Source organism: Chelmon rostratus, chromosome 23 (assembly GCF_017976325.1).
Source record: "Chelmon rostratus isolate fCheRos1 chromosome 23, fCheRos1.pri, whole genome shotgun sequence".
Taxonomy (NCBI): domain Eukaryota; kingdom Metazoa; phylum Chordata; class Actinopteri; order Chaetodontiformes; family Chaetodontidae; genus Chelmon; species Chelmon rostratus.
In genome coordinates this window covers 18,974,566-18,989,880 of record NC_055680.1, presented here as the reverse complement: position 1 = coordinate 18,989,880, position 15,315 = coordinate 18,974,566, and the positions used below count along the sequence as shown (strand labels likewise).

General features: G+C 43.7%; 1 protein-coding gene across 5 annotated transcripts; it reads left to right on the top strand.

Moving 5' to 3' along the window:
- The first annotated feature begins 1,249 nt into the window (after positions 1 to 1,249).
- On the top strand, positions 1,250 to 13,871 carry LOC121626322. Of its 5 annotated transcripts, none has more exons than XM_041964768.1 (14): positions 1,250 to 1,503; positions 2,011 to 2,094; positions 2,856 to 2,936; positions 4,585 to 4,702; positions 5,169 to 5,299; positions 5,949 to 6,184; positions 7,304 to 7,398; positions 7,591 to 7,706; positions 9,076 to 9,302; positions 9,459 to 9,550; positions 9,665 to 9,780; positions 10,837 to 11,078; positions 11,195 to 11,253; positions 11,713 to 13,871. In XM_041964768.1, the coding sequence occupies exons 1-14, from the start codon at positions 1,284 to 1,286 to the stop codon at positions 12,704 to 12,706; spliced, it is 2,811 nt and encodes a 936-aa protein (XP_041820702.1). In that variant the 5' UTR covers positions 1,250 to 1,283; the 3' UTR covers positions 12,707 to 13,871. The 5 variants fall into 5 exon arrangements, with proteins under 5 accessions (XP_041820702.1, XP_041820701.1, XP_041820706.1 ...); XM_041964767.1 differs by having other exon boundaries at positions 4,564 to 4,702; XM_041964772.1 differs by lacking the exon at positions 2,011 to 2,094.
- The last annotated feature ends 1,444 nt before the right edge of the window (positions 13,872 to 15,315 follow it).

Sequence of the window (15,315 nt, the reverse complement as noted above, 5' to 3'; positions counted from 1 at the left end):
ATTTGGAGCTGCCAGTCAGTGACACGACCGAACTTTTCTGCATCTGCAGCCCACTTTCTTTTCTTTTGAAAAATTCCACCGACTTTCCCACGAGCGTCGGGTGTTTGGTCTGCAGATGCCGCTGTAGTTTTGAGGGCTTTAGTGCCTCATTTGACAGCGTTAGCCCACAATCCACACACTGGGCTCTGGGCGCTGCCTCAGTACCTCCGTTTATGAAGCCGTATTTTATATAGTCAGGATTGTACCGACGCACACATTTACTCTTTTGTGGGGGGTCGGCACGATGTTCGTCATTTTTCCGTTTTAAAAACTTCTCCATACTTTTACGTCTCTGACAGCTAGCGTAGAAGAAGACAGTCTTCTTCTCTATCTAGCCTATCGCAGCATTACCGCCACCATGAGGTCCAAAGCTGCATTGTAACTGAGTTTAACACATCTCTGGTGTCTTCAGTTGATTGCCTATCCCGCGGCCTTTGCGGCCCACAGGTGCAAAATTCAACGTTTTTTGCGGCCCTCGAGGTGGTGCTGGCGGCCCAAGTTTGGGCCGCGGCCCTATGGTTAAGAATCACTGATATAGAGGAGGTCTGAACCCAAATGTGACCATTTAAAGTGTACTTTAAAAACTCTTTCCAAAGTAACACTTTGTGCTACATTTCATTTTGTCTCAAAAGTGCTATACAAATAAAGTTATTATTATTATTATCATCATTATTATTATTATTATTATTATTATTACTTCTAAGTGCTTTACAAAGGCAGCTGGACATGCTTGAGGTTCTGGATTCAGTTCGACTCTCATCCAGGAGGCTTCTTGAGTTCTCAGTGATCATCATCAGTGACGGAGAGTCCCAGGCATTTGTCCTCTTTCAGGATCGTTGATCAGGAGGATTATTTTCAGTGTGGAGTGAGTCTTGTGTTCGTTCAGTTCTTTTTGACACCTACAATAAACAGACGGCAGATGGCGCTCCTACGTTATGTGTTTTAGCCGTCTATGGTTTTAACTAGCCACATAACGTATTTCCCCATCGATCAAAACTGAGAAATTACGTAGTCATACATTTAGTCTGTGCTTTGGTCCCGCGCTGAGAGCAGCTGTAATACCTGTACCTTTCCCGCCGTCGTTAATCACCTGAACAGAACGGCTTTCGACCTCAGTGTATGTTTCTCGTCGGACAGCATCCGTGCTTGCACCAGCGCGGAAGGTAACATCCGCTCCAAGCATTCCCGCGTATTTCTGCCGGTAAATACACTTCCGTGTGGTAAAGACGATCTGCGGGAACAACATGGAAACTGTGGACGGCAACAGCAACATGTCCAAAGCGGACATACTGAGAGGAATCGTGGCCGAGAAACTGACAGCAGCCGCGCAGGAAGTCTTTGCGGTGTTAGAGAGAACAGTGGCCGGGTACGAGGAGGAGGCTTCGGCTTTGAGGCAGGAGATCGACCGGCAGAGGAGGCAGCTGGAGAGTCTGCTGCAGCCTGTGGTCAAACTGGAGACAATGGGTCGGTGTTAGACTGAATTTCAGTCAGTCGGTTAATTAGTAACAAGTTAGACCTGGCAGTGTGTTTTTCCCGTCGACGAAACTCACCTAATGACGAGCCCGGCTAACAAAACTGTTCGTTCATTGTTGTTTTGCTAACGGTCAAACATACCGACATCTAAAGACACAGCATAGCGACCGTTGTTCTCACTCACCGCTTCGGTTTACCTTCAAACCCGCATTTACTTATAAAACCTCAAAAGTGAAACAGTTGTTTTGTACAAAATCAGTGGAGGAAAAACAAAGCACAGTTTTGTGGTACTTCTGTGGTACTGTCCTTCTACTCCACCCCTTTCCAGGCGGAAATGTACTTTTTGCTCCACCACGTTTGATTACTTTGCACATTCAGATTAATAATAGTAGGAAATATAAATAAATGAATTAATAATCATATTTATTCATATTCAATTCTGATGTGATGCTCTATGTATCACTGATTTAAAAAGTAAACCAACTGTCTGTGATCCAGGTGAGCAGTTTCCTGTCTGTGAGCCGGCAGCTGGAGGAGGAGCTGAACTCCCCGATGAGGAAGAGCAGCACAAATATGAGCCAAGTATGTCCTCAAATAGTGAACAAATCCTAATCAAGGTGGCAGCCAGTTATAGCTTTGTGACACCCAGCACTTAGTTTGGACAAGCGGCTTAAAACATCTCCCGACCAACACCATCACACGTTTTATTTCAGTGGAACGGTTCAGCTGAACATTGGTGATTCATCACTTTACTTCTACATTTTCACATGTTTTGTGTCTGCGTAAAGTAGACGCTGACTAAAGTTGTCAAATTTGGGGGAGTAAAAAGTACAACATTTGCCTGTGAGATGTAGCGAAGTAGAAGTATAGAGTAGCTAGGTTAGAAAAATGTCGATTCAGTGTTGCTTTGCCAAAACCATCGTCAAACACGCTGACTTCTAAGGACACAGCATAGCGACTGTTGTTGTCACTCATCACTTTGGTTTACACCCAAACCCGCTGGCACTCAGGAAACATTAAAAGTGAAACAAAATCGTCCTGGCTGTATTTTGATTGGACAAATTCAGTAGTGGAAGCTAACAAAGCACACGCGCTCAAGTACAGTTTCGTGATACTTTTACTTGACTTGAGTATTTCCATTTTCTGCCACTTCATTCTTCCGCTCCACTCCTTTCCAGAGGAAAATGTGCTTTTTACTCCACCACATTTATTTGATAACCTCAGTTACTCTTTACAATCAGATTAATAATTTAAAATATCAAGAACATTCATTCAGAATCTTGATGTGATGCTCTGTGTGTCACTGATTTAAAAAGTAAACCTACTGACCGTCTGTGATCCAGGTGAGCAGTTTCCTGTCTGTGAGCCGGCAGCTGGAGGAGGAGCTGAACCTGATGAGGAAGAGCAGCACAAATATGAGCCAAGTATGTCCTCAAATTCACTTTAACTGTAGTGAACAAATCCTAATGAAGGTTGCAGCCAGTTGTAGCTTTGTGACACCCAGCTCTTAGTTTGGACAAGCGGCTTCATTTCAACCTTTTCATTCAAAAACTACACGAGTGCAGATTTGAGCTGTATATGTGAGTGTTGAATTAACATAACAGCAGTAAAAAGCTTTTAGTTATGTTGACGCAGCTCGACTAGCTAGATAACACTTTATTAATCCCTTTCCGGGGAAATTAAATAGTTAGAGACAGGACAGATTAAACGAGATACATAGACAGACCAAAAAGACGACAAAAAAGGACACAGAATAAAAAATAAACTATATATATGTACATTATATGCCATTGTTGTGGAAAAATTTCCCGGTCTGCCTATAGAGAGCCAAACAAAACACTCTGGAAAGCAAGTAGCATGCACAAGGTTTTTTTAATCTGTATAGAGAGGAGACACAGACACAGAACCACACGGCAGTCAGCAGTTCAGAGTTGTGCTCTCTGATCAGATATTTTCACCCCATTCTTATAGTCTGACATGCCTTTGGTCTTAGCAGAACTGGTTTAACAGATGGCAACAGGAGAACAGCTGTCTGCAATAAAACCTGATGATGTCCTGTTCTCAGGACTTTACAGTTAGGTGTGATAACATCAGGTCTTTTACTTCGGCACCCCTGGGGAGTTATTTGCAGTAGGTTACAACAGCTAATCCACCAGGACACCCTCTAGTCAATAAAACAGTAAAAACAGCTCAGACTACAGATCAACTATATAAACTAGGAAAACAAAATAGAAAAGTATAGAAACATGCAAAAATTCCATCACACCATGAAAAAGACTTTTAGCATATTGAACTGCAGATGAGTTAGATATAGATAATAAATACAGTGTTTGTACTATTGCACAGTAGAGAAATTATATAACAAAATATGTAATATTGCAGATGTATGGGATATGAGCGTATGCACAATCGTAGGTTGTGATGTGAAACAACATGAACGCAGCAACTCTGACAGCTGCTGGTTGCTGCAGTCACTTTATCCATCAGGTGCAATTTGTGTAAAGTCTGAAATTCTCTTTGGCGATATATTTTTATGGTAATTTTTCTTTTTGTTCTTTGTGGCAGTCTGTATTTTGTCATATTCAGTGGCTTGAAAAAGTAAGTAAGTAAAGAACTTTTCCACATTTTGTCACGTTCAGACCACAAACAAATATATTTTATTGGCATTTTATGTGAAAGACGAACACAAAGCAGCACACAATTGCGAAGCAGAAGGAAAATCATACATGATTTTCAAATTTTTTCACAAGTAAAAAACTGAAAAGTGTGAATACTATACTTTAGACAACTATACTATGATATATATGAATACTTTTTCAAGCCACTGTATATAATTTTTCTCTTACATAGTCCTTTGTATAAAATGTACATTTTATAGTCTGCTTTTATTTTGTGTTCTGTATTTTCTATTTCTCTATTTCTGTTGCTTTTACCTGCTGCATGTAATACCCAAATTTCCCTGTTTGGGCATTAGTAAAGTCTATCTTATCTTATCTTAAACCCAGACCTCTTGTAATCAATAAAAGGGGATTACACTGTGGATTTTGACAGGCCATTGCCCCGTGTGTCCAGGTGTGGATAACAGCGGGAGCCTGGGCCTCACCTGCTATGCTGAACTACAGATGGAGGAACATGAAGAGGAGGCGGACCGGGAACATCTCACAGAACCAGATTCTGAAATAGCATCAAGGTTAAAGTCACATTTATCTCACAGGTATCACCTAGACTACATGCTGTAACCTGGACGTGAATCCAAGCAGCAAACAGCATGACCTCAGAGATGAGCCTGATCCAAAACTTCACTGAAACCGAACCACTACAGATCATTCCAAACCAATGAAATGGTTTGCATGTCATGTATTTATTTCACTATGATTCAGATAAAATGTGCAGGGTCCTGGGCTGTGTTGGTATTCTTGGTTCATTCATGGACAGCCGCCGGGATGAGGAGAGAGTCCGGTTTGTGAACCTCTCTGCTCTCTGCAGATGATGCAGTTCTGTTAGCTTCAGATGAGAATAAACAGGATTATTTTAACATCTTGGATTAATTAACCTGCGTTTGAGGTACGAGACCCTGACCTCCAGTCAGACCTGTAGCTGTAGCTGCATTCAGATTCTCTGTGAAGTCTCACCACCATCGTGTCTTCACGTTGCAGGTCATTGACTCCATCAGTTCAGTTTGACCAGGGGAGTGCCGGTAGACCTCCCGTCATCGAGCCGCAGGACCACATAGACCTCAGGATCCGCGTCCTGGAGGACTCTCAGATCGAAGTGCTCTCGGTCTACAGTAAGTTTAAAGCACCTCAGTGATCCAGTGTGTTCACACGCGCTCCAGTAGCCACAGATTTAAGGAGCATCCTGGTTATGTGATTGCAGTCATCCGGAAGGTTTCAGGGCTGCCCTCCCTGTTAAAGGTGCCGCATACAGCCCCTGTGTCATGTTAACACAGAGTAACACAGTCCACACATGCTGTGTGCTGCCAGTTGCTTTGGTATTGGACCAAGTGTGTGGGAAGAATAGCTTTTCATGGAATTTTCAGTGGTGATCATCGTCGATCAGAGTCAAGAGTCTGATTATTTTTTTCCTGAGTTAGGCCTCCTAAATTTCAGGTTCTAACAGCTAACGGTTCTGTAGCAGCTTTTAATTCAGGTTATGATTAACATGTCGTGAAATTTGAAAAATGGAGTAGCACCGCAGCTCCTTCATGGTGGCCGACAGAAGGCAGCTCGTTTGAAATGCATCAAATTCAGAATAAGCAGAAATGGAGCTGATGGGGTTAGATATATTGCAGCGGCACAGCTTCTGTCTTCTGGTTTTACCTCACAGCGCTACTGAAGAGCGCTGCTGGCGTACCTGTTGCTGTCCACCACGCTGACAGGATGTCTTTAAACACATCTGTGAGCTGATCTGAACGAATGTGTTCGTCTCTATTTCAGTTTTTAAGAAATACCCGGTGCAAGAGGTGAGGTGTCCTCTTGACCTACAGGAAGAGGACTTCCTGGACCTGCTGAGGTCCACCTTCCCTCAGCTGGCTGCTCGGAAACTCTTTGACATCTTCATATCTGACCGATCGAGGAGACTGCAGCCTCTGAGAGTGAAGACGCTGACGCCAGAGGAGATCTACAGGAGCATCAGTTCCTCTGGCCATTCAGCCCTCTACATCCGCCTGAAGGTACTTTGTTTTGTTTTGTGCTGCTTGCAAGAGAGTTAATTTGGTACACTAGTTTGTCCTCCACACGTCTGAACTTTTGATTTATAAGACCAATATTTGGCATTTTTCTTGAGGTACCATTAAAACAATTAAGAGAATCGTAGCAGATAAATTTGAGGCCGAGCTTCAGTTCTGTCTCTGCAGCACTTTAGCAGAGGAGGATCTCGTCCTGGGTTTTATGTTTCCTCTTTGTTTTTTCACACTGATGTTTATATCCCTTAAGTTTGCGTTAAATAAAATACTGTGTGTGCTATTTGATTTGTGGGTGGGAACGAAATTCTTTTAGATCGGGGGTGTCCAAACTTTTTTCACTGAGGGCCACATTCAGAAAAATATAGGAGGGGCTGGGCCACTTTCTAGAGGTGAGATATACAGCCTCACCTTTACTGTATTAAAATCAATTCACAGTTGGTCAAATATGCTGTATGATAACAGAAAAACTGCCTTCATCACACAAAGGGTTGGCAGCTCATTCTCAGAACAGCAGCCTCAGATTTCTTCTAAATCAGGATGGTGACCCCCCCCCATTTGTTGCACGTGTACTGCACACTAGTTATGTGCACGCGTGCTTATTAACACACGGATACTGTGGAATATATTTTGAACTCAGCTGAAGTGGACTCAGTGGGAGCTGTGATGCTGCCTTCAGCCTTCTACTTCGCATTTCTTTGGTTCTGCCATGTCTGGTAACCTGGGGTAAACTTGTTCTGTGACTGTCCTTTTTTGGTGGTGCAGCTGCCTTGTTCAACAGTAGCTCCCCCTGGTGTTAAAACTAAGAAGTGCAATACACTCAGGCAAAGTTTCAAGAGCGGGCCATGTTCTGTTCTATTTATAAAATTTCTTGCGGGCCAATTAAAAATGGACTGTGGGCCGCAGTTGGCCCGCGAGCCGTAGTATGGACACCCCTGTTTTAGAAGGAGACAAATCAGGGAGCGAAGGGGAAAACATTATGCTTTTTGCAGCCACTTTTTATGTGTGTAACTCTGTCAGTCATTTTATGTATATTGCTGGAATTTGGTTTATTTTTGTGCCATTTTCCAAAAAAACATGTCGTCCGAGAACAAACCTGTTTTGTTTCAGACGCAAGAGGAACTTCAGTCCACTGATGAAGAGTTTCATCCATCAAAGAAAAAAGACGCTGCTGCTGAGTCTACATTCACTGCTGATCAGACCAGGTAATACACAAAGTACTTCAATTTCATCAACTGTTACTGTAAATGAGATACAAACTAAGAGTGGTGACAGCCTCAGTAGGAGCCAAAAGCACGGCAGTACACCAGTGGAAATACATGGATGTCCAAACTACAGCTGAAGTTGCTGCTTCATTAACCCGCTTCCAACCTTCCTTTCCGTTTATTGTTGCCCAGAGTTCAGTCTGTCAGGAGGAAGCCTGGTCGACCTCGGATCAGTGAAATAAGGAACTACATTGATCTCAGGATCTGCATCCTGGAGGACTCCCAGACTGATGTGCTCTCAGCTAATGGTAAATTTAATCAGTCCACTTTGTGTTGATGCATCCGATAAGAAAACTTCTCTGAATTTTAAATGTGATATACACTGCAGAGTTTCAGCCATTAAAGAAATTGCTACGTTGAAAACATCCAGTGTGTCATGCAAACAAAAGAAGTTGTCAAAGTTTAGTGCAGGTGTGAGCCAGGTACATGTGTTTTACAATTCATTGTTATGCATAATGTTTGTTTTTATGGGGATGATCACCCGCTGAGCATTGGTGACCGCTGTGAAGGGATGCACAAAATATAGGTGGATGATGCGTTGCTGGTTGATAAGTACGGAAGGCAAGTAATGGCATTTTTTTTTGCCTCTGCCTCTCCTCCTCTCCACATTAGTGCCTTGGATTAGGGGTGGGAACCGCAGAGTAGCTCATGAAACGATAGCGATGTGGTACGTTGCCAACGATAACGATGATATTACGATACGTTGTTGTTGCGCTAACATTTCCATGAAGTTAATCCATTGGGTCTTCAGTTCTTCAGATAGTGGGATTAGATAAAGACTAGGGTGTTGACAAAGAAATTGTTTGTGTTACTGGAGTCAGCCTTATATCGAGGAAAGTTGTGGATATAACTCCAGTTCTATGAGTACATGCGTAGCCCCTACCTGTGCATGTTATCACAGCCAAAAGGTATACCACCTATCATTTATTATTACTTTTGTCAGATTCAAATTATTTCTGTGACCATTGTGGGTTTTTCTTTCATTAACTGAGGGGTACCAACAGTTTTGTCCACGTGTGTATTTGCACAAATTAAAAATGGACTAACCAGCTTGCCAAGGTGTGACGGACGCTCTCCAAAACATCATAAGTGTTAAATCTTCAAAAGACTTGACAAAGCACTTGAAAGATCTCCAACTGTTCAGATGTCACCCTGAAGTATTTTACCATCCAGAACACAGCCGCCACCCATCTGCTAGGCTCAGATACAGAAATTAGGATGTGTTGGTCCTGGAGAGTTGATGTGCATCCATGCTGGTGTATTCTGGCTTTCTTATTAGCCAAAGATTTGCAACAGCAAGCAACATTAGAGTACCAAACAACTCTAAGGGGTGGACATACAACCGACTTTTGCAACCAACCGTTTTTCTGGCATCTGGTATTTAATCCCAAACTAAAGTTTCAGAAGTGGTTAGACTCAGAACCAGGTAGCCTCAGTGTATTGGGCAGTTTTGATCTGCATTAGAGGTTTTGAAGTGGATGAATCTGTAGTCATGTGCCTCTGTATAAACCTAAAAATGGTTGTTTTGGAATGGAGTTTTGTGCTGTCAGCTGGTGGCATTTGCCTTTAGCTAGCAACCTAGCTAACCTCCCACTGAATGCTATCTTTGTGTTTTAGTGTATAAGAAGTACCCGGTGCAGGAGATGAGGTCTCCTTGTGGGCTGCAGGAGGAGGACTTCCTGAACCTACTGAGGTCCACTTTCCCTCAGCTGGCTGCTCAGAAACCTTTTGACTTTTTCACAACTGACAGAAGTAAGAGACTCCAGCCTCTGAGAGTGAAGACGCTGACACCAGAGGAGATCAATAAAACAGCTGGGCATTCAGCCCTCTACATCCGACAGAAGGTATTTTACCTGATGCAACACTTCAGTCTCAGGAACAAGATCTGTTTTCTACAACAACCTGAACGTCTGTCTTATTCCACCAAAAATTAGAAGGTTTAGTGCAGAGAAGATTTGTATCGGTGGAAACATGACTTGACGACCAAACTCTTGTCTTAGCTGCCCGAGGAAGTCAAGGCCAGAGAGGAAGAGCCCCCCCAGAGAAAAGGTGGTGAGTCTCCATCCACTGATCGAACCAGGCGGAACTTGAGGTAAAGACACAAAGAGCTGCTTCTCAGTGTCAGTAGTTCAATGCCAACGAGAACAAGTGTATTTATTTCTGTTAACTGGCTCTTAATCTACCTGGTAATGTCATTGGCGCCCAGAGTTCTGCCTGACAGGAGGAAGGCTTGCATACGTCGGATCACTGAACCACAGAACCACGTCAATCTCCGGATCTGCATCCTGGAGGACTCTCAGATTAATGTGCTCTCAAAAAATGGTAAATTTAAATTCTGTATTCAGATGCCCCTGGGGTATGTATGGCATTTTACTTTTATTAAAACAACACATTTCAAAATGAAAGCCCAGTTAATTCACTCACATGTCAGGAACATGCTATCTCTAGTCACTGCGTCCCCCTTCCCTCACATTTTGAGACAATAAGTTTTCGTTTCCTAATGTGTGAAGCACGTCTCAGTTTGTACTCTGACAGAGGAGCTTCAGTCAAACTGGTTGTAGACAACATGAGTGAACTCCCTCTGCTTCCGTCCGTCCGTTCAAAGGTCGGCTCAGGTCGACTTGTTATTGGTCAGCAGCACGACTTCGCAGGTCAAAGTTCATGACCGCTTTCCTCGCTTGTACTGAACAATTTACGTTTTTTTATACAGAAAATATATGAAGAGTTTATTCACTGTGATGTTTCATTATGAATTAAACTACCCAACAATTTCTATAAGAACAACTGGAACTGTCGATGAATCAGTTCACAATATTAAATTTTATTTGTGCAGCACCTTTATTCAGGAAATCAAAGTGCTTCGCAGCAAAGGAAGGACTTGCAGAGAGTCTGGTGAGGCTTGCTGCCTGCTGTCCTCGTCTCTGCAGTCCTGTTTTGGTGCAGCATGACGCGGTCAGTGGTGTTCGGATGTGTCCCGTCAGGCTTTACGGGTTTTTTACAGCTCCAAAAAATATACAACTTTACCCCGTGGGTGAGGCATGCCGCCGTCAGCCATGTGTTGTCAAACTGTAAATGTTGTATTTGACCTGTGAGACAAAACAGCAACTACTCATTTCAGTAATAAAGAAAATAACATGAAATAGTGAAGTGGTCCCTGAATGCAACACACGCCGAGCGTCAAACAGTGTCGCTCTTTCAAAGAGAATCAGACAAATGATTATTTTTCTGTGGGGACGAGCTCTCAGTGATGAAAAAGCTCAAACATGCTAACCTGGACGAGCTGCAGGACAAACGCTGTCCCTCTTCAGCCTGTCTCAGTTTTGGACTTTTGACAGTTCGACGTTAACTGAGTGGGAAATGTTCCCTGTTGTGTTTTAGTGTATAAGAAGTATGCAGTGCAGGAACTGCAGTATCCTTGTGGGCTGCAGGAGGAGGACTTCCTGGACCTGCTGACGTCCACATTCCCTCAGCTGGCTGCTCGGAAACCGTTTGATGTCTTCACATCCGACAAAAGGAAGAGACTCCAGCCTCTGAGAGTGAAGACGCTGACACCAGAGGAGATCCACAGGAGCATCAGGCAGACCGGAGCCGGGACCTCGGCCCTCTACATCCGCCTGAAGGTACTTTGTCTGATTTTGGTGCTTTCCTACCAAATGTCATTATCCACTACACCAACATCCACAGCAAATCCTTTGATGTTCCTCTGTGCTTTTCTTCTGGAACAAAACTTTTGCAGGCACAAGAGGAGGAGGAGGAGCTTCATCAAGGTTCTTCATCCACTTCTGATCAAACAAGGTAAGTGAAGAGCGTCGGCTGTTTAATGGCATCAAGCTTTCACTGTTTTACTATATCAAAAAATATTATGCCCCCCCCCGGCCTAGCTAGAGTCAGTGTAATTAAAAAGGAACCAGCTGAATCAATTCAGGATGGGAAAAAAAACTACTGAAAAGTAGTAATTAGTTACAGTTACTAGTAACCCCATTAAAAAGTAGCTAGATTACTGGTTAATCCTGTTGAAAAGCCACGTGTGGCCAGGGGTGCACATCACGGTTTTAGTCATGTACCCAGACGTGATGTGGTCTTCCTCGCTGTACTTCTCTTCAGCTCCCAGGATGGTACATGATGAAGATGCTCCTCTCAGTCCCTGGTTGAGTCTCAGATCAGCTTTTTACTGAGACTCAACCAGGGGCTGAGAGGAGCATCTTCATCATCTCTGCATGCTGATGTCATTGTAATGTCTGATTTCCACCGCAGCCCCGTTCTGGCCAGTAGCTCAAGATCCCAGCACGAAGATGTGGAAACCGAGCAAGCTGATGGCGGAGCTGGATCAGAGTCGGCCGTCGGCCGTCTCTGGTCTCTGCTGGTTCTCTCCGAGAGCGAAGGGGACAGAGGTGAAGTGAGCGACGACGACTGGAAACCAGACAGACGTGAAAAACACCTGAGGGACAGCGAACCCGATAAGAAGAGGAGGAAGCGGCGAGTCAAAAGCTCCGGTATCCGAACGAAGTCTCCGAAGGCTTCGGCCGACGCCCGCGACGCTCCTCTGTCCTGTAAAGTCTGCGGAGCTGCGCGCTGGTCAGCAAGCATGTTGATCAAACACGCCTGGAGTCACGTGGACGATCCAGGAAGGCTTTGTGGAGTGTGTGGAGGACATTCAGAGTCTGCAGAGGAGCTGAGGAATCACCTCCAAAGTCACCTGAAAACACACAGCTGCAACATCTGCGCAAAGTCTTTCCTTTCTGTCAACGGGCTCAACGGACACGTCGCCCGACACGCAGGGAAGAAACCGTACAAGTGTAAGATTTGCCACAAAGCGTTTGCTCAGAAGTGGGTGCTAAACAACCACGAGCGGGGTCACGCAGCAAATAAGCCGTACAAATGTGACTTCTGCCCAAAATCATGTGCTTCTAAGGTCGAGCTCACACGTCACAGGTTGACCCACACAGGTAGGAGGCTGCACCCCTGCAACACGTGTGGGAAATCCCTCGACAGCAGTGAGACTTTATCCAAACATATGTTGAGGCACCGGGAGCCCGCAGCCGCCCGAACAACGTTCGCCTGTGAAATCTGCAGAAAAACTTTCAGTACTTACCAGACGTTACAGGTCCACATGAGGGTCCACACTGGAGAGAAACCTTACAAATGCTCTGAGTGCAACACGGCCTTCAGGTACAGACACTGTGTGAAAAGACACATGAAGACCCAGCACAGCGGGTCAGGTTACTGCAGGACTGAAGCTTCTGTCTAACAGAATGAACGGCACGGTCCAGAGATTTCATTTTCTCATTCTCTGTTTGCACAAGTTGTTTTAGTGTTAGATCAGGGGTGTCCAAACTACGGCTCACGGGCCGACTGCAGCCCACAGTCCATTTTTAATTGGCCCGCAAGACATTGTATAAACAGAATAGAACATGGCCCGCTCTTGAAACTTTGCCTGAGTGTGTTGTATTTCTTAGTTTTAACACCAGGGGGAGCTACTGTTGAACAAGGCAGCTGCACCACCAAAAAAGGAAAATCACAGAACAAGTTTACCCCAGGTTACCAGACATGGCAGAACCAAAGAAATGCAAAGTAGAAGGCTGAAGGCAGCATCACAGCTCCCACTGAGTCCACTTCAGCTGAGTTAACAATATATTCCACAGTATCCGTGTGTTAATAAGCACGCGTGCACATAACTAGTGTGCAGTCCAGCCCACCATCCTGACTAAGAAGAAATCTGAGGCTGCCAACCCTTTTTCTGAATAATTCATTAAGCATCCATTTATGAAAGCTGTGATGAAGGCAGTTTTTCTGTTATCATGTACTGAGGCTGTATATCTCACCTCTAGAAAGTGGCCCAGCCCCTCCTATATTTTTCTGAATGTGACCCTCAGTGAAAAAGGTTTGGACACCCCCGTGTTAGATGCTGTGAAATTGTATCACAGAGCTCGAGTCAAGATGAGGCCGGCAAGAAATGTGAAGAAATCCCCTGATACTGATACTCTCACCTGTTACCACTCAGCCTGTCTACCTGTGGAATGATCCAAACAGGTGTTTTTGGAGCATTCCACATCTTTCCCAGTCTTTAGCTGCTCCTGTCAGTCAAAGGCCAAACAATATATTGACTTTGTGCTGTTTTCAGGTGAGTCTCTGTCAGAGGGGGTCAGCAGGGTCGTGGTTGTGGGATTTGTTGTCAGTGTTTTGGAACATCTCCAGACTTCCCTTTTGTCGGTTAGTGTTTGTGTAGTAAGTTTTACGTTGTGATTGTTTATCTACAGAAATTGAAGTTAACACGTCAGACCCATGAAAACTGCTGAATAATTTTGACGGTGGGAAAAATGTGCAACATCAAACCTTTTGGAAACAGAGTTAATGTAGAATTTTACATTACGTTCAATTTTAAGGTTAATTTGTCACATTTTTTAGATTTAATTGTTGGGTATGTTTTTTTTTTTTGTTAGTTCTGAATGTTGCTTTGAACACGCCATTGTTTCGGGTGTCACCAACCTCTTGTTCCAGTTTCTGCTGCTGCTGAATAACTACTAATGTCCCTCCAGCGCCCCCCCTCAGCTCTGTCCCTGCTCTGCACGGTCCACCCACACATGGTCACCTTCAAGAGAAAGCTGTTGCCCTCAGTGGATCATTAAATCTGCTCGTGCCCCCCTGCACACTGTTTGCAGAACTGTATATGCATGAGCTCAAATGTTTAAGTTGGAAAAATAAAAACAGCCGATACTTTAACTAAATCTAAAAGTTGCTTTAAAGGAAGAAATGAAAAGGAAAAAGTGACTCATGTTGGACTGTCTGGGCCTTTAGTGATGTTCTCGTGCTCTCACTGACGGCGCTCTGCTGTCGGCAGGTTGTTGGGTTTTTTGTGGGGTGAGGACTTGATGTCCGCTGGTCAGCAGCACGAGCAGGATTTTCATCGTGGGTCGAGTTGGTCTTTAATTACTCCTCAAAGACAAATAGTTTGTTACAGCTCGGGCTGAGAACGGAGCAGCATAATAAAGAGCAGCTTAACACAAAGACAATTTTTTTTTTAAATTCCTCAATGTGGGAACATTTTTTGTTTAAAAAAAACTTGCAGTTTTGTTTGTGTTGATTTAAAGGTTTGTACATTTGAATCCACCTGTATTTACTCGCAGCATCTACAATAAACCAGTTTCAGAGAACTGAAACAGTCCCTGTGAAATTACGATCACGCTTTGAATTGTTGTTGACTGCAGTCTCATTCTTAATCCTGCAACCAGGAGACACCATTTAACCACATTGTGGAGCGACGGCTCGGCTCTGGATCAGGAGGGTGAAAAGAGCTGCTTCATGGTGGTGTGGCATACTGTATTTCTGGACGATGTAGAGTTGTAAAACCTTTGGGATCATTTCTTGTAGTCTCGGTGAGGTAATGATTACTCCCGTGTTTGCCGGTGAATTACTGGATCTGACGAGTTTAACGAGTCACCAAGTCTCATAAGATGTAACTTCATTGATCCCACGCCGGGGAAATTAGGAAATACTCACCTTCCAGCAAGACCTACTTTTTAAATAGGACAAAAAAAAATGTCTTCATATTAGTTTTGTATTTCTACATAAATAAGCATGGAAGAAAACACAGGAGAACACAATTATACTGAATATACAATTAAATATTTAATCATTGGTGATGGTGAGGCTGTAGACATTTAGTTGACAGGGCTGTTTTTTTTCCAGCATTTGCAATTTGGGCAACTGTAGCTCAGAAAAATGTGGACTCTCCATGTTAGAAGTATGTTAATACATGGCACCAAAATTGAAAAAAATAAGTTTATTTTGTAGAGTTATTAATGTGACATACTGTAAGGGATTTTTGGGGTACATGATTTTTTGCTTAGACTGCTGCCC

Excerpts from the sequence above, each read along its gene's own strand:
- LOC121626322 (XM_041964767.1), top strand. The coding sequence starts at position 1,284 with ATGGAAACTGTGGACGGCAACAGCAACATGTCCAAAGCGGACATACTG. Across the intron at positions 5,300-5,948 it reads CGAAGTGCTCTCGGTCTACA|TTTTTAAGAAATACCCGGTG; the intron begins GTAAGTTTAAAG and ends TCTCTATTTCAG. Across the intron at positions 7,399-7,590 it reads TTCACTGCTGATCAGACCAG|AGTTCAGTCTGTCAGGAGGA; the intron begins GTAATACACAAA and ends ATTGTTGCCCAG.